An 18,008-nucleotide genomic window follows, 5' to 3' on the forward strand; every position below is an offset into this window, starting at 1 on the left:
AACATCAACTCAGAGTAGTTGCTTCCCCACATGCCCCAGCCAGGCGAGCCCAGGTCCTAGAACCTGTGATCTCAGCATTCCAGGTTGGTGCCCCATCCACTGCGCCACCACAGGTCAGGCTACTAAGTGAATTTTATGGTGCTATTTTAACTCTGAAATTGAAACACAACAAAAGCTACCTTCCTACACCAAAGAAAAGCACACACATGGATGGGAAAATTCAAAATTCAAAATTTTGGTTGTAAAGTTCAACATTACAAAAATAAATTACTACTAGGAAATGGACAAATACCTAAAAACAAAATGGTCATCTAAATTAATGCTCAGATCATTTCAATGAAATTCAACACCTATTCGTTCAACTCTAAAATCATTTACAAGGTTTAAGATGTCTCTCCCAGTCACCAAGTAAACAGTTAAATTCATGGAGCAAAAGCTAAAAATATTCCAAGTAAAATGAAGAATAAAGTAAGAGAAACCATCAGGAAAAGCTAATTCGATAAGCCACAAAGCAAAACCAAGAGTAGTTAGTTACATCAACACAAATCGGAAATTTAAATGGAGAAAGGAAAATCAAATTCCTCTCAGCAACATCACTAGTCAATCCATCATTAAATAAATGACATGAGTATCTGAAACTAACACTAATCTAAAATGTCAGATCTTAAACGTGAAGAAAATGACCTACCTTGATTGTTATAAAAAATTGGAAAAAAAAATTAGGGAGCCTATTTTATTTCTAGATGAGATAGCTTATATATAATAAAAAGAAAATTATTTTTAAATACTCAGTTCCTAATACTAGAGTCATATTTTATACAAGTAGGTTCTAAAGTCAGCCCTTGAAGCCAAAATTATAAAGTCATACAAGAAATGCTATACAACAATGAATTATAATGAATATTTAGCTCCGTCAACATAGGAAAATGATCACCATAAACTGTCAAGAGAAAAAGAATGTAAACACAAAAGAATCACTCTGATCTCACGGTAGATATATGAAGACAGCTCTTGTGAGGTCGTACACATGACTGTGCTCTTAAAACTCCTAAAGAATGCTCAAGAACATTTTTATAGATTGGGGGGTAATTTTAAAAGTATATTTTAAAAAATATACCAAAACATCAACAGTCTATGTTTTGAGGTGGCCTAATTATGGCTATTTTTTAATTGTATCAACATATTTTTCTGTATTCTCCAAATTTTCTACAATAATCCATGAAAAATAGACCTCTGTGTAAAACTGTTAGAAAAATGTAAAATTACAACATGTTAAAAAATTCATTTGGATCCTCTTATTCTTCTGTGTTTACATCCCAAATTCTCAGTTATTTTCCAACCACAGTACTATTTTTAGCATTAAATTAGAAATTTACCAGGAATCGTTCCCTTCAGAGCGAAAAGGATAAAACCTGGACTGCTCCCACATCCGTTCAAATGAAGAAGGCCAACCAGATGTGGCGACGGACCAGGAATGGTGCGCACCCAGGGTCTTACCGTAAAGCTGTTGTTGACGTTTTTGGTGCTGGACTCCGCCACACTGGCATCTGTCAGGTCCACCTCGTCAAATATGATGGACTAGGGGGAGACACAGGGACCATGGTCAGCGTGCAGCTAAGGCACCCAGAGGCCTTCCCAAGCCCTGGGCCCGCGCTGTCCGCCTCTCTCCTCCACCTCACGCAGGGCCCGGACACTGGAGGCTTGCTGACTAAGTGAACGCCGACTGTAGCCGCCCCCCAGGCCCGTGCCCCACTCTAGCCACAGGTATGGCTCTGCGATTTTTTTTTAATCCAGGGAGTTCATTAGAGATTGCCTTAGTGGACAAAATAATAACAACAATAATAATAATAATGTGCATTATTTATTTTTTCTGTTTTTTAAATTTAATTATTTTCTATAACACCATCATTTCACTTTTAAATATGAAATATGCCTTTAACAGGGTGAGGGTCCACCTGAGAAAGCAGGGGTCTGCACTGAGATCTTCTGATCTCACTTCTGCTTCTCTAGTAAGCACACTGGAAGAAAGGCCCCCACTAAAATAAATGATTCTAGGGGCGGAGGGGAGCCCCCAAGAGAAGAAACCAGGCTGTGAGCGAGAACAAGCGAGCCCGGCATGTGGAATCCAGTCCTGCAGAGAGGCCGTCAGGCCCTGACCCGGAGACCACCCACCCGTTCTCCTTTCCTGTCCCCTAAACACGCATCACAGTCCCCACCCCGTTTACCCTATGGCCCCTCTAAGAGGACTCCACAGGGAACCCCTGGAGGAAATGCCAATAACTCAGAAAAGAGACTCAGCCTTTTAAGTAATACTCCCCTAGCCCCTATCCCCACAGAACTAAAATAACTACAAGGGTTTTTTTTAAACGAGGGATGTGGTCAGAACTCTTTCTCAACAAGCTGCTTTGTTCAGTTTCAAATTTTAATGCACTAACTCTCTAAGGGATACATCTCAAAATGCAAATGATTCAGATTCCAAATTCTTCCTAACACCAAAATATCAGTGTTGGCAGTAATACTGATATAAAACTACTGTTCAGACTACCAACAGCTAGCTTTGCAAGCACACAGGTGTCTGCACCGTGTAAGGCCCCATGTTGAAATACGCGGTAACTTTGTGACTCTCGCTGGCCCCTCCTCTTTCACCAGCATCTGCCCCGTGACCCCAGCTTGCAGTCTGACTTGCAAGAGGGCACCCAGAAGCAAGGGTGCGGGCCAGAGAGCCCAGAGATAAAGAACTGTTGTTCATACACAGAGAAGCCTGACACATTTCAACACTACTTCTCCGTTACTTTCACAGATATATACTCATCTTCAAACTCATCGAGTTGTATACATTAAATACCTACCGCTTTCTGTATGCCAATTGTACCTCAATAAAGTGTTTTTAAAAAGACACTTTAATCCATAGTAAGACATGTATATGCCTGTGATCCCTACTCTTCCTGTAAGAAAGCTATCCAGCTGTAATATGGTTATTTCTGTGACATTTCTCCTTCCCTATTGGTGACATGACATAAAAAGAAGTGAATAAAAATCAATGTTGCCTGACCAGTGGTGGCACAGTGGCTAAGCCTGGCCCGGGCTGCTTGCTGGGGTCCCTTTGATGCTGATGACCCAGGTACAAAACCCCGAGGTCGCTGGCTTGAGTGCAGGCTCGCCTGCTTGAGCATGGGGTCACCGGCTTGAGCATGGGATCATAGATATGACCCCCGGTTGCTGCTGGCTTAGCCGGAGCTCCCCAGTCAAGGCACGTATAAGAAGCAATCAATTAACAACTAAAGTGCCACAACTACGAGTTCATGCTTCTCATCTCTCTCCCTTCCTGTCTCTCTCTCTCTCTCCCTCTCTCCTTATCTCTCTCTCTCTCTCTCTATCTCTCTCACCCGCTAAAAAAAAATGTTTATAAGCTCTAATGGCTTGAGACAACTAAAACCTAGCACCCTGGAGTATTTAAAACTCTCTGGAAGAAGCAGCTAAGAATTGAAGGTTTCCCCAGATGAGGACCCAGCGCCCAAATCCGCCCCGCAGGTCCCAGATGCTTTTCTCCCGTGAGGTTTCCTGCACAGCACGCACCTTCGCTGTCTTCGCGTAGTACAGCGTTCGCCCTCGCAGCTTGAAGTACCTCCTTTTCGACCGCTGGAAGGAGTTGTTCTGTTTGGTCAGCATCCCCTCTTTGATGACGGTCTGAAAGCACAGACACGGACTCATGAGCGCGTGTTCCCACGGCCCCCTGCACTCGTCCACCCAGACTGCACACTGATGGTCTGGTGCCTTCAGGGTTCCAACCGCCGACAGCCTAACAAGTATTTCTCACACTCCACCCCGACCTTGACCTGGGGACTGGCCGAGTGGACTGCCTGGGGCGGGCTAACACAACTCTCTGTGGAGCGATGGCACGCCTGAGACGCGAGGGTCTCAGAGGCCCACGGTGGGCCCGGGACGCACCCGGGGGAGCACAGAAAAGGGCAGGAGACTAGAGGGACCCCAGCAAGCAGCCCGGGCCAGGGCATTCTCCAGCTTCAGCTTTCGGTATTTTTCAGCTATTCTTGGCCCTGTCTCTGTGTTCTCTGGCCGCCTGCCATTTCTCAGGATCCTGTTGCCAAAACTTGTCAATGTCGGTTGCTGTGGGGTTCAGCACAGCTCCAGACCTGTGCCCCCCTCAGTCCTCACCCCTATTCACAGGCTGACACATGTGTCTACCCACACCGTTAGTGAGAAGCAGCCAGCCAACGTCACTAAAACTCATCTCGTCTTGTAAATCTGATCAGTCCACCCCAAAACAGTAGTTCTATTAAGAGAATCAAGAGGTGGACACAGCCCAGTCACCTCGTCTCAATGGAAGCCAAGAGTAGGGCACAGCCTCTCCTGGAAATGCTCCTCTTCACCTGTATCTATGTGTTGGACACCTAAACACTCCAAGAACTGTTTAGTCACTGCCACGTAAGACCCCTCGGAGCCGCTAACACAGTCCAATCTACTACAGCAGACGCAGCAGACTGGGCCTGGCTCTCAGCACCTGCATGTTTCACCCGCCTCACAGAGAGGTCCATTCCACATGCAGTCTCGTCATGGGATGGAGGCAGAATGCACAAAGATTCTGTTAAAGGACAAGAATATTCGTTCAGAGAAGCTTTTGTTTAATTACCTAATCTGACATAACTCTGCACTTTAACTCACTTTTTAAAAAAGTATCTGTACAAAGCACGTGGGCTTTAGATGACATAAGATGAAACCAGACACACAAACCTCCCGTCACCCAAATGCATCAGTAAGCAGGAGCGGAGCACCGGTCGTCTGGTCCCTTCATCAGCCCACTCCTAACCAGGGTGGGGCAGCGGGACGTGGGATGCAGTGCTTCCTGCTCCACAGAAGGATGCTGGAGGAAGGGCTCTGGCCTACACGCACCACCCACACCTGGCTGTGCTCAGCACCCCCTCCCCCAGCAGCACAGCAGCCCAGCGGGTCCTGGGAATGCAGACTGCATGCTCCCCTCCCACCCCTGCTATGGGACGTCCCCTCTGTGAGCTTCCTGGGCACATGCTGGCTCACGACCACAGGCCAGGTGTGATGGAAGCCGTGCCATGGGGCCAGCCGAGTGGGACAAACAGCAATGCTCTCCAACTCCCGAGAGAATCAGCCCAGGAGAAAAACTACTGAGGAACCCACCTTCCCACTCCGTGATGGACACCTTTCTTGTGAGGTCACCCGCTCTCCCAGATCATTGCGCCAGAAGAAGAGAGGAACATAACATCACCCAATGGTCAAGAAAGATATGCACCAACTATAGTCACAGAGTCTGACACCTCCACCCTTAACTGAACAAAAGTCTGGCTTTTCACAAGTGCGGGAACAAGGGCGGAACCAGAACCAGGCTGCCCCCAGGCAGAGACACAAACCAGTCTGCAGCTGGCAGAACCTCCGGGCTGTTTCTTCACCATCTCTGCAGACCCAAGGACACGTGGCGCCGCTCCCTTCAATGTGCTCCGCAGAGACACGGACAGCGGTCTGCGCACAGCAGAATGGAGCCACCGAGACTGGCACCCCACAGCAGGACGGCGTTCCTGTCGCCCCCACGGGACTCACTCTCAGACACAGGCACCCTCTTCGCCCACACATCCTCTTACCTCTGCTGGGGGAGGAATCACTTCCATCTCCTTCCTAAACGCAAATTTTAAAAAATTTTAAAAAAGAACAACAAAAATAAGCACAGACCCAGAAAAGTTATGTTATCTTTAAAGGATAAATGCTAGATTTTTTCGTGCATGTCCTGCTACGCATCTCACACATAAGAAAAACAAAATTAAAACAAAAGCCACCACACACACACATCTTTCAGAAAGCGGATGAGCACTGATCATGGGCTACCCAAGGAGAGCGCTGTGCTATTTATAGAACTAGAGCGCACAGAAAAGGACTGGTGGGTTTCAGCGGAAAAGGCTGAGGAAGAGATAAAACCAGTATTTCTTTGAAGCTTTCTCAGAAACTGCTTTTCTTCTCCTGATTCGCTGCTTGTGAATACTATAGATACGTTGCAGAATATTTTTAAACACTCAGTCACAAGCAATGAACTAAGTGGTCAAGAACATAACACCTCTGAATGATCTGCGAGTTTGCATCAGGCAGCCTGTGACCAGGTGCCCACAGGAAACACTGCTGGCTGGCAGGGCCCCTCCTCACCCCCAGGGCAGAGGGCTGGAGCCAGCACCAGGCCTCAAGCACAGCTTACTCAGGGCCTGCTGGGTGGCCAGGCTCTCAGAAGCGTCCTGCCTCACTGTTTGCACAACTCTGAGGGCCAACTCTGTCCCACAAGTAATCCAGGGCACCTTCCTTACCACTAGGATAAGGACAGATTTGTGACACACACAGGCCCTGACAATCAGTGTAGCAAGTGAGAATGTGAGCACTGACCCACATCCAAATGCACAGGAAGCAAATACCCCAGCTGGACTCCCAGATGAGTGCTCAGCCAGAGCCCAAGCACCGCCCTGTGCCACCGCCATCCCAGCAGACAGACAGTGTTTGACCCAGGTGAGACCACCATCCCAAGGGGACAGACAGTGTCTGGCCCAGGTGAGACCGCCATCCCAGCAGACAGACAGTGTCTGGCCCAGGTGAGACCGCCATCCCAGCAGACAGACAAGTGTCTGGCCCAGGTGAGACCGCCATCCCCAGGGGACAGTGTCTGGCCCAGGTGAGACCGTCATCCCAGCAGACAGACAGTGTCTGGCCCAGGTGAGACCGCCATCCCCAGGGGACAGACAGTGTCTGGCCCAGGTGAGACCGCCATCCCAGCAGACAGTGTCTGGCCCAGGTGAGACCGCCATCCCAGCAGACAGACAGTGTCTGGCCCAGGTGAGACCGCCATCCCAGCAGACAGACAGTGTCTGGCCCAGGTGAGACCGCCATCCCAGCAGACAGACAGTGTCTGGCCCAGGTGAAACCGCCATCCCAGCAGATAGACAGTGTCTGGCCCAGGTGAGACCGCCATCCCAGCAGATAGACAGTGTCTGGCCCAGGTGAGACCGCCATCCCAGCAGACAGACAGTGTCTGGCCCAGGTGAGACCGCCATCCCCAGGGGACAGTGTCTGGCCCAGGTGAGACCGTCATCCCAGCAGACAGACAGTGTCTGGCCCAGGTGAGACCGCCATCCCAGCAGACAGACAGTGTCTGGCCCAGGTGAGACCGCCATCCCAGCAGACAGACAGTGTCTGGCCCAGGTGAGACCGCCATCCCAGCAGACAGACAGTGTCTGGCCCAGGTGAGACCGCCATCCCAGCAGACAGACAGTGTCTGGCCCAGGTGAGACCGCCATCCCAGCAGACAGACAGTGTCTGGCCCAGGTGAGACCGCCATCCCAGCAGACAGACAGTGTCTGGCCCAGGTGAGACCGCCATCCCAGCAGACAGACAGTGTCTGGCCCAGGTGAGACCGTCATCCCAGCAGACAGACAGTGTCTGGCCCAGGTGAGACCGCCATCCCAGCAGACAGACAGTGTCTGGCCCAGGTGAGACCGCCATCCCAGCAGACAGACAGTGTCTGGCCCAGGTGAGACCGCCATCCCAGCAGACAGACAGTGTCTGGCCCAGGTGAGACCGCCATCCCAGCAGACAGATAGTGTCTGGCCCAGGTGAGACCGCCATCCCAGCAGACAGACAGTGTCTGGCCCAGGTGGACCGCCCCAGCACCTGCTGCAGGGGAGGCTCAGGAGGAAGGCAGCTCGGCAATGACCTTAAAAGAGGCTTCAACCGGGCAGCAGGAAAAGGTGAAAACGGGACCAGGAGCCTGGTCAAACCCACCTGCCTACCAGGCTACCTCGTCTCCAAGGGGCTGTGTGGGCCCAGGCACGCAGAGAGGGGTGCTGCTTTTTGGAAAGGCAACGGGAGCCCCTCCCTGCATCAAGCCCCTTCCACCACAAGCACTGGCTCTGAGGACTACAGGGGCTCTCAAACCGGGGAGGAAGCAATCCCCCAAGAGGGAAGGCGTCACGGAGCAGGTCTCAGAAGACAAGCAGGGGTCTGAGTAGGCCAGGCAGAGGGCCAGGAAGGTGGGGGACAGGTGCACATCACTGACTACCAGGCCTGTGACTTAGGTGGTCAAGGGGTGGCATCTCCCTAATGTACACTTTAGAACAGGGGTCCCCAAATTACGGCCCGCAGGCCGCATGCAGCCCCCTGAGGCCATTTATCCGGCCCCCGCCGCACTTCCGGAAGGGGCACCTCTTTCATTGGTGGTCAGTGAGAGGAGCATAGTTCCCATTGAAATACTGGTCAGTTTGTTGATTTAAATTTACTTGTTCTTTATTTTTAATATTGTATTTGTTCCCGTTTTGTTTTTTTACTTTAAAATAAGATATGTGCAGTGTGCATAGGGATTTGTTCATAGTTTTTTTTATAGTCTGGCCCTCCAACAGTCTGAGGGACAGTGAACTGGCCCCCTGTGTAAAAAAGTTTGGGGACCCCTGCTTTAGAAGATGATTTTGGCCACAGTAGGGAGCAAAAAGAGGGAGAAACCTGGAGGCAGAAAGAACACTCCTGTAACTCTCGTGGAAGGGCAGCCAGCAGCGAGGAGCACCCGAGAGGAAGGGGCATTGGCACAGGCAGGTGTGTTAGGGAAGACCCACCCCAAATGGAGCAGAGAAGCAAGACAGAATTCCAGGGTGACTCCCGGAGCCTCATACGGGAGGACGTGGCTCCGTCCTAGACAGCCTGGCTCTGCAAGCCTTGCGGACCCATGGCGAGCTGCGTGGAGAGCCAGCTGCAGACATACAGCCAAGATGGTAAGAGACAGTTTAACGGAGGAGATGCCGCAACGCAGTCCCCACGGAGAAGGAATGAGGTTGAGGCCCAGGGACCCAACCAGAAACCCCTGGACACCAACCTCGGCACAGACAGGGGACAGGAGTCCCAAAAAGAGGATGAGAAGAGTGAGCAGAAAACCAGGGAGGTGAGGAAGCGTGCTGGGAAGACCAAGTGCATGTAAATATGGCAGCACGTCGTAAGTGGTACTGGAGTCAGAGGAGGACCTGCTATCGCAGACTCATGGCCTGACCCAGAGCAGAGCCAGGTCAAAGTGCACTGAATGGCTGTTTTTTAACTCAAACATCAACTTTTTGTTTTTTTGTGGTTTTGTGGGGTTTTTTTTTTTAGATATTTATTTACAGAGACAGAGAGTCAGAGAGAGGAATAGATAGGGACAGACAGACAGGAACGGAGAGAGATGAGAAGCATCAATCATCAGTTTTTCGTTGTAACACCTTAGTTGTTCATTGATTGCTTTCTCATGTGTGCCTTGACCGCGGGCCTTCAGCAGACCGAGTAACCCCTTGCTTGAGCCAGCGACCTTGGGTCCGAGCTGGTGAGCTTTGTTCAAACCAGATGAGCCGGCGCTCAAGCTGGCAACCTCGGGGTCCCAAACTTGGGTCCTCCTCATCCCAGTCCAATGCTCTATCCACTGCGCCACCGACTGGTCAGGCACATCAACTTTTTATAAACATGAGTCAGGGCCCTGGCCAGTTGGCTCAGTGGTAGAGCGTCGGCCTGGCGTGCGGAGGTCCCAGGTTCAATGCCCGGCCGGGGCGCACAGGAGAGGCGCCCATCTGCTTCTCCACCCCTCCCCCTCTCCTTCCTCTCTGTTTCTCTCTTCCCCTCCCGCAGCTGAGGCTCCATTGGAGCAAAAGATGGCCCAGGCACTGGGGATGGCTCCTTGGCCTCTGCCCCAAGCGCCAGAGTGGCTCTGGTTGCGACAGAGCAACACCCTGGACGGGCAGAGCATCACCCCCTGGTGGGTGTGCTGGGTGGATCCCGGTCGGGCGCATGCCGGAGTCTGTCTGACTGCCTCCCCGTTTCTAGCTTCAGAAAATTACAAAAAAAAAAAAAAAAAAAAAAAAAAAAAACATGAGTCAGACGACATACCACACTTTAACTTCTTATTTTTCTTGTCTTGCTATATACATACATACTGTCAGATCCCTTCCATATTAGTAAGCATACTTTTGTCGTCCAGAGTATTTCACTGCACTGATGTGCACACACCAATCGCCTCATTCCATTGCTGGAACATTCAGAATGCTCCCCACTCAGCACTATCAACATTGCTTCAGAGAATACTGCTATAACTGTGCCTTACAGCATATTACTGGAGGTAGAACTTGGGGATCAACGATAGCGCAAAGAGAGCTCTGAAATCGAGACGTGTGACAGCAGCAGCATCCCCAGTCCGGGAAGCAGAGAGACGAGTCAGGGACCAGGGCTGAAACACGGACTGTCTAAGGAGAAAACGCAATGGCCTCACCACCGACAGAAGTCACTCCCGGGAGTACTACAGAGCCAGTGCAATAGGCAAGGCTTTAAACGCGCCAGCAGACGATACAGGAGTTTCCTTATAACTCTGGGACGGGAAGTGTTTCTCTGCTCTAAGACAACTACAACTAACTATGTCCCAACTGAGAGATTCTGTTCACCAGACACCTTCACAAACACATGTTCTGGGAGAAGGCACATGCGAAACTGCCAACAGCCAGAGTATACATCCAGAATATTCTAAGAACCTCTGCAAAATAACAGAGGAAAAAAACTATCTCAAAGAAGACAACAGAAGGCACGCCCTGAAGGCAGCAGAACAGTGACCGAAGGACACTGAGCCTCAGGGCCTGACAGAGAGGAGCCCCGAGTGGCCCCCAGTGCTCCGCTGGGTTGGCAGGTGCGTGCACAGCTTACTACACGCTTTACAACTCAGTTATGTAGTGTGCTGCTTCGTCATAAGTAAACAAATAAATGTCAGTGTCTCGTGCCTGGGAGGGTGAGAATTTCCACACTTTCCTGACCACACCTGCCTGAGAGAAGAGACAGTCATAAAAGGGGAAGAGGGGTAAAATAAAAGAAGGAGTGAAAATTTAGCCAAATGTTCACTTCAGCCATCCATTTATCCTTAAACTTTTTTAGTCCTTCAACAAAAAAAATGACATAGACCTAACGATGTTAGACACCACTATCCACATTCACAAAGTCAGAAAAAAGGTAGGAAAATTAGCAATAAAAATTTAATATACAAAAGAACTATTAGAATGTTTCAGTGAAAAGAAGCTAGAAAAAATTATTACCTTAAATTTGCATAGCACTTTTCATATCTATTTGCCTTCTTAATAAACAAACACTTGTGGTTTATGAAACAGACACTAATATTCCAAGTCACAAATCAAAAAAACGGTTACCAAGAAACAGAGTAATATGTTCAAGGTTAAACGCTAATAACAGACCACAAAAGAAATGTCAAGCCTCCTTAATCTTATCTCAAACCTTCTTCTATGGCAGGAGTCGGGAAACATTTTGGCTGAGAGAGCTATGAACGCCACATATTTTAAAATGTAATTCCGTGAGAGCCATACAACGACCCATGTACATTATGCATTATCCAATAAAAATTTGGTGTTGTCCCGGAGGACAGCTGTGATTGGCTCCAGCTACCCGCAACCATGAACATGAGCAGTAGGAAACGAATGGATTGTAATACATGAGAATGTCTTATATTTTTAACGTTATTATTATTATTTTTTAAAGATTTGTCTGCAAGCCAGATGCAGCCATCAAAAAAGCCACATCTGGCTCATGAGCCATAGGTTCCCGACCCCTGTTCTATGACTTACAATTGATAAAGACCATAATTCATAAACAGGAAAAAATCAAAAAAATAATTTGTTCACAAAACATAAAGCATGTACAACACATTCAGTTTTAAACACTGAGTACTCATCCTATCTATTACATATATATGAGCCATTTAATTCTCACACCAATTTTGGAGATTTGTAATAATATTCTCACTTAACAAATCAGGAAACTGGGTGACAGAAGAATTAAGTCACCCATGTGAGGCCACAGGACAGTAAAGGGAAGACCAGAAATATGTGTTAGCAGAATGAAACCAGCATACAAGTCTACTGACAAATTGATTCAAATCAATAAGGCAAAATCAAATTCTTTCATCAATTCACGACACCACCCACTAGTTCCTCCTGGATCAGAAGTATCTGCAACTTACTGACAACCTGCCTACCACCTGTTCTTATCACAGCCTATCAGAAGTTGAGGAAGTCTGCACCCCTAGAGCCACAGTGAACACGGCACTCACCAGTGTCTTCACAGCACCAACCCCCAGCAGGGGAGGGTGGGCCAAGGCCCTGGCTAACTGCTGCGCTGAAGAATTCCTCCCAACTCTGCAGAGCCAGGCCCCACTTCGGGTGCCATCAATCTGACTCAGAAGCACCCCACATGTGGTTTTCCCTAAAGGCCCCAAAACGAAAACTTATTTAAAAAAAAAATGAACTGCCTTTTTCTTGCCAATCAAGAGGACATAATTTCCCTTTTCCCACTACCCTGGTTTCCTCCTTCAGTGCCGTTCTACTGAGCTTAAAGCCACCATATCCCAAAGCAGCTGTCATTAAAGGTTCCACTGAGAGAAGGGGAGATCCTCATTTCTGTCCCCAGTATATGAGGAAGGACAAGCAGAAAAGCCTGAAAGTGGCCCCAAATATAATGCCCAAATCCCCCCAAAGAGCTGCTCCTAGGTCAGCCCTTCATATGGGGCCAGGAGCCCCTTCCCCAAAGCTGGGGGCACTTCCTTTACTGTGGAAGGGCCCACCGCCTCCGCCCCCTTTGCTAACACTCTCCATTCTGAGTGGGCTGGCTGTACCAAATGCAGCCAGTCATCACAGTCCTGATCCCATATCCCAGTCCTGGCCACAGGACTCAGTCTTGGTCTAAGAGACCTTCACAGATGTCCTGCGGGGCTGGGAGGGAGGGGAACCGCTTCACTAATACGTGAGAACACACGTGGCTTCAAGTCCCCCTTCCTTCCTGCCGGGAACGCAGTCACTGTGTCTAGAGCTGTGGGAGCCATGTCGAGGCCCTGACACCTCGTGCTGGCAAGGAAGAAACACAGAAACACTCTGTGTCCTGCTGGCATTATCGACCTGCTAAATGCATCCCTGTCTAATAAACGTAGGCTGGCTGAGTTGACTAAGCTCGGTCACCATCAGTGGTCACTCTGCTCACAAAGGCTGGTGTCCTAGGGTTAAGGGCTTCCCACAGAGGACCCCACTTCATCTGCACACACCCTTCCTAAGGGAGGCAGGTAAACATGCCCACGTCACAGAACGGCAAGGAGATGAAGGACAGGGTCACAACTCGTGGGGTGCCTGCTTTGTACCAGGAGCTCAGAGATCACCAGTGTTTCGCTTTCTCCCCACCACCCTGTGACCAGTTACCGCCCAGTTCACTTATGAAGAAACTGAGGACCAGAGACAAGGGACGGAGGTGGGACTCAAACCTAAGTCTGTCTGGTTTCAACTTCCCCTAAGCTTCATTATCAGGTGGAAAAAAGAAACGTATGCTTGAAGAAAGGCTTTCATTTCTGTGTTTGTTTTTACAAGTTAAGCAAGACTAACGGTAGTCGTAACTAACCCGCCCACTTTTCTGGGGTGAACACATGGACAGCGTGCATGTGTCAAGGCACACGGAGCGGGCCAGCAGCAGCAGCAGCAGCAGCGACGTCCCAGATACACACGTGCAGTGGTTCGGTTAAGGCACCCGAGTCCCCGGGCTCGTCAGCCTGCAGAGTAAAATCTACCTCCCTATGGACGCTGGAACGAAATGCACTCTTTGTCTCAACAAATATTTATTGAGCACTTAAGTGCCAGCACTGCTGGGAATATGATGATGAAAGAGACAGGACCCTTGACCTTTAAGGAAATTGCACACTGGTAGAGGGATACTTTTACAAATTAAAAAATACCATAAGAATTTGCTTTAAATAGCAGGAAAAGTAGGAGTGGGGGGTCGGGAAAAATGAAACAAGAAAGACACAACACTGACAACTGTTTAGACTGGGTGATTAATTTCACTCCTCTCCCTCCTTTTGTGTAAGTTAGGAAATTTCCATTACGGAGTTGCAGACAGGGCTGGGGTTTCAGAAGTGAGTGAAGCACACCGAGGCCTGGGTGCGAGGCGGCAGCTGCCCCCACCTAGGCTGAGAGCAGCCAGGCTCCTACACCCCCCTTCCGCCAGCCAGCCCACCGCAGGGGGCGCTGTGTGCAGCAGGGACAACTCCATCACCCAGCACAGCACAAATGTCAGGGGGGTTGTAAGCACCCTCCAACTCACTACGCGCACACTCATCCCGCTGTCACCTGCCCGAAAATAAAGTCCCTGTTAGCCCGACTCCAGGCCGCTGTGCACAATGAACGTTACATTTCTCTACTTGGGAACCCAGTCTAGCCACTGCTAACGCTTGTAGGTACATCCCGAGATAAGATTTTTCCATGTTTCTAGTGTATAAAACACAGTGGGTTAGAGACATACAGATGATTTAATAAGCTGCTTTTCCAAACAATATAGTGTGAACAGATCAGCTTTTATTATGCGTTTTGTTGCTCTATAGCCTATTTCTACTTCATTTATTCAAATGTGTAAGTACCCTGACATAATTATGAACATATCTAAGAAACTGGCAACGTTTCATACATCAAATAATTTCAGTGTCAGGCTAAAATATATCTTAATTACATCAAGACCCTGAACTCTCTGCTTAGATAAATTTAGATTTATTTTCAACACAGGAGTTAAAAGTTGAGGCAATGGAGAACATAGCTAAGATGTCCCATAGAATGTATACATTTATTAGGAAGCTATAAAACTTAAATCCTATGTTTTTACTAGTCATGGCCTTCTGTATATTTGGCTCCTTAAATTTAATCTGTTTGGATCCAACAGTTGGAACTGTTTCAAGTGTTTCAGAACATTCCAGAGAGGATACAGGGCAGACTCCACTCCGTCTTCTGCTACCAGAGCACAGCACCCTAACGGCCTAAACCATCACAACACCCTGCCACTCTTACCGTCGAGAACCTTCAATTCAAGGGTAGCATGTCATGCTTTTGTTTTGTATAAAATATTGCTCATTTTAGAAAACGGAGGAAAACAGAAATAAAAATAATCTCACTTGCACCACCCATGACAGACACTGATACCAGTCTGAACACTTCCTTCCCCTTCCTTCCCACAAACGGTGTTTTCTGTGCAGCGAACGGCACGCGTCACACAATGCCTCTCTGTTTCCCTGACGTCTCCAAGTACGGCCCATGCTCCTGTCGTCCTTGGCCACCTGCATGCTGCAACGGTGTCACCGCTCCGCCAGCCCCCTGCTGTGTGGCCTCGGCCACCTCATGGCGGCCGTCACACAGTCGTGGAGGTGATGTCGAACCACCTCTGCGTGGTGCACAATGTTGGGCCAGCGCACAACAGATGTCGGCCTGCTGACACTGACTCCCTGAGTCAAACTGGAGTGTTTCTGGGTTTGCAACGTTTTCTATTTAACAGTGCAGTGAACCTGTTGTCCAGTATGCTTTTTTCACATTTAAGATTACTTCCTCAGGATAGAGTCCCACCTGTGGAAATACTGCGACAGGGTTCGGGCTTCCTTGGAATTTTTTATATAGTGTGTCTGTAAAGTCATGGTGCACTTTTGACCGGACACAAGAAAGCAACAAAAAGCGATAGAAATGTAAAATCTGCACCAAATACACGGAAAACTCTCCCAGTTTCATACATATTCAGTGCAGTTCAATGTCGGCTCACACAAAGATTTTTTAGGGCTCCTTAGGTAGCTATCCCGTATAGCCTCTACAGACTCGTCACTGACTGATGGCCTACCAGAACGGGGTTTCTCCACCAAACTGCCGGCTTCCTTCAACTGCTTATCCCACCGAGTAATGTTATTCCTATGTGATAGCGCTTCATTTTAAACGCGCCAATATTCACGTTGCACTTTGGTCACGGATTTGAATTTAGCGAGCCACAGAACACACTGAACTTTCCTCTGTACCATCCACATCTCGACTGGCATGGCCGTGGGCTGCTCCGCTGTATACACGGTGTTACGTCATCATCTGTGCAAGCGCACATGCTGCCACATCATCCTACATAAACTGGGAGGGTTTTCTTTTTATTTGGTGCAGATTTCACATTTCTGTCGTCTTTTGTTGCTTTCCTATGAACGGTCAAAAGTGCACCATGACTTTACGGACACACTGTACATGTCATTAAATCACTTTCCCAAACGGTTACACCCATATGTGCTGCCTGCAAGTGAAGAAGCTGGAGTCTGTATATGCAGCAAAATTCCAGCTCACACAGTACTGGTTAGATATAAAAATTCACTGAGACAATTAGATTCATACCTCAGTCCTGACAAACCTGGCTATCAGTTGCCCTCCTAAACTTTCAGACAGCACAGAGAGAAAGGGGAAAAAGAGAAAGTTCCTTTTTACTCAACTTCTGAGTACCTACCAGTCCATGTTTATAAAAGAAATAAAAAACAAAGACTATCAGCCTCACCAGGCAGCTCAGTTGGTTAGAGCATCTTCCTGATGCACCAAAGTTGCAGGTTTGATTCCTGGTCAGGGCACATACAAGAATCACCAATGAATGCACAACTAAGTGGGACAACAGTATAATGGTCTCCCTCTCTCCCCCCTCCTCTCTCTCTAAAATCAATAAAATAAATTTTTAAAAGTAATCAAACAATAAATGCATTATTAAGTGGGACAAATTGATATTTCTTCTCACTCTCCCTTTCCTCTCTAAAATCAATAAATTTAAAAAAACAACTATCAAATGGGAATAGATTTAATAAGATGAGTATTTATTTCAAATTTTTCCAAACCATGAAAAGAACTGAACCTGACCTGTGGTAGCACAGTGGACAGAGCATCAACCTGGAAGGCTGAGGTCACCAGTTTGAAACCCTGGGCTTGCCCGGTCAAGGCACATCCAAAAAACGACAGGCAACCAGCAAACAGCTAAAGTGAACCAACTACAAGTTGATACTTCTTGCTACCGCACCCGGCCCCACATAAAATCAATAAATAAAATGTTTAAAAATAAATAAATACATAAGTACTATGAGATACCACTTTACAACCATCAGGGTGGCAATAGTAATAATAATTTTTAAAAAGTTAGCAAAGTGCAGAGAAAATGCACCCCACAAACACTGCGGTAAAGTGCTGCAGCCACTGTGGAAAACAGTTTGGAGCTTCCTTAATAAAGTAAACACAGAATCGCCCAGAAATTCCACACTCTGGACATATATATACCCAAAGGAACTGAAAGCAGACATTAAAATATTAACTTGTTCATAGCGGCTCTATTCATAAGAGCCAAAGGGAAGACGCATTTCAAAGATACATCAACAGATGAACAGATAAACAGCATGTGGTCTGTCCATCCCATGGACTATTATTCAGCCACAAAAGGAATGAAGGCCCAACACATGGTACAGCACGGATGAACCCTGAAAACATTAGGCTACGGGTAAGATGCCAGACACCAAAGGACACGCATTGCACAACTCCAGTTCTATGAAATGTCCAGAATAGACAAACCCATAGAGAAGGAAGGCTGGCTGGTGGCTGCCAGGGGCTGTGGCGGAGCAGGGAATGGGGAGGTTTCCCACGCAGGGACCAAAACAGTTCTGGAACTAAATAGCGGTGATGGTCGCAGATATCATTAATGTACTTAAGGTCACCGAACTGTACATTTAAAATGGTTAAAACTGTAAATTTTCAAAAAAGAAACAGAAAGAGAGCGGCCCTCTTCCATCCTGCCACAAGGACAAAGCACTGCTCATCCTGGAGATGGGGTTGTTGTCCTCATCCTCCTGGGGCCAGAGGAACCGAGCTCAAGAACACCACCGACTCAGGCCCCCTTCACCTTCACACACAGAAGAGCAGAGCCAGCCAGAAGTGCACGGCAGGTGACACAAAACAAGTCACTGCTCAGACCAAAATGGCGGGGAAGCCTGCCCAGAGCGATGGCAGTACTGCCCTATGGCCAGTCTCAGCTGGGACAGCCACACACACAGCTAACGGCAGCTCAAACCACAGACCAGCAAACACCACTTAAGGATCAATAAATCAAAAGTATGGGGTATGGAAAGTTGGACATATACC

At 48.2% G+C, this 18,008-nt stretch overlaps 1 protein-coding gene across 4 annotated transcripts in view; it reads right to left on the minus strand.

Moving 5' to 3' along the window:
• The window catches only part of DGKD (diacylglycerol kinase delta), a 123,783-nt gene that overhangs the window by 86,283 nt on the left and 19,492 nt on the right, over window positions 1–18,008 (minus strand). For 3 of the 4 annotated variants that reach the window (XM_066281069.1, XM_066281070.1, XM_066281067.1), the window contains exons 2-3: window positions 3,577–3,687; window positions 1,498–1,578 (exon numbers count right to left, since the gene is read on the minus strand). In XM_066281069.1, coding sequence (XP_066137166.1) covers window positions 1,498–1,578; window positions 3,577–3,687 — 192 coding nt within the window. Of the gene's footprint in view, window positions 1–1,497; window positions 1,579–3,576; window positions 3,688–5,627; window positions 5,657–18,008 lie in introns of those variants that run through there. The other variant, XM_066281071.1, reaches the window with a different exon arrangement.

The sequence above is a fragment of the Saccopteryx bilineata genome, chromosome 5 (assembly GCF_036850765.1).
Source record: "Saccopteryx bilineata isolate mSacBil1 chromosome 5, mSacBil1_pri_phased_curated, whole genome shotgun sequence".
Taxonomy (NCBI): domain Eukaryota; kingdom Metazoa; phylum Chordata; class Mammalia; order Chiroptera; family Emballonuridae; genus Saccopteryx; species Saccopteryx bilineata.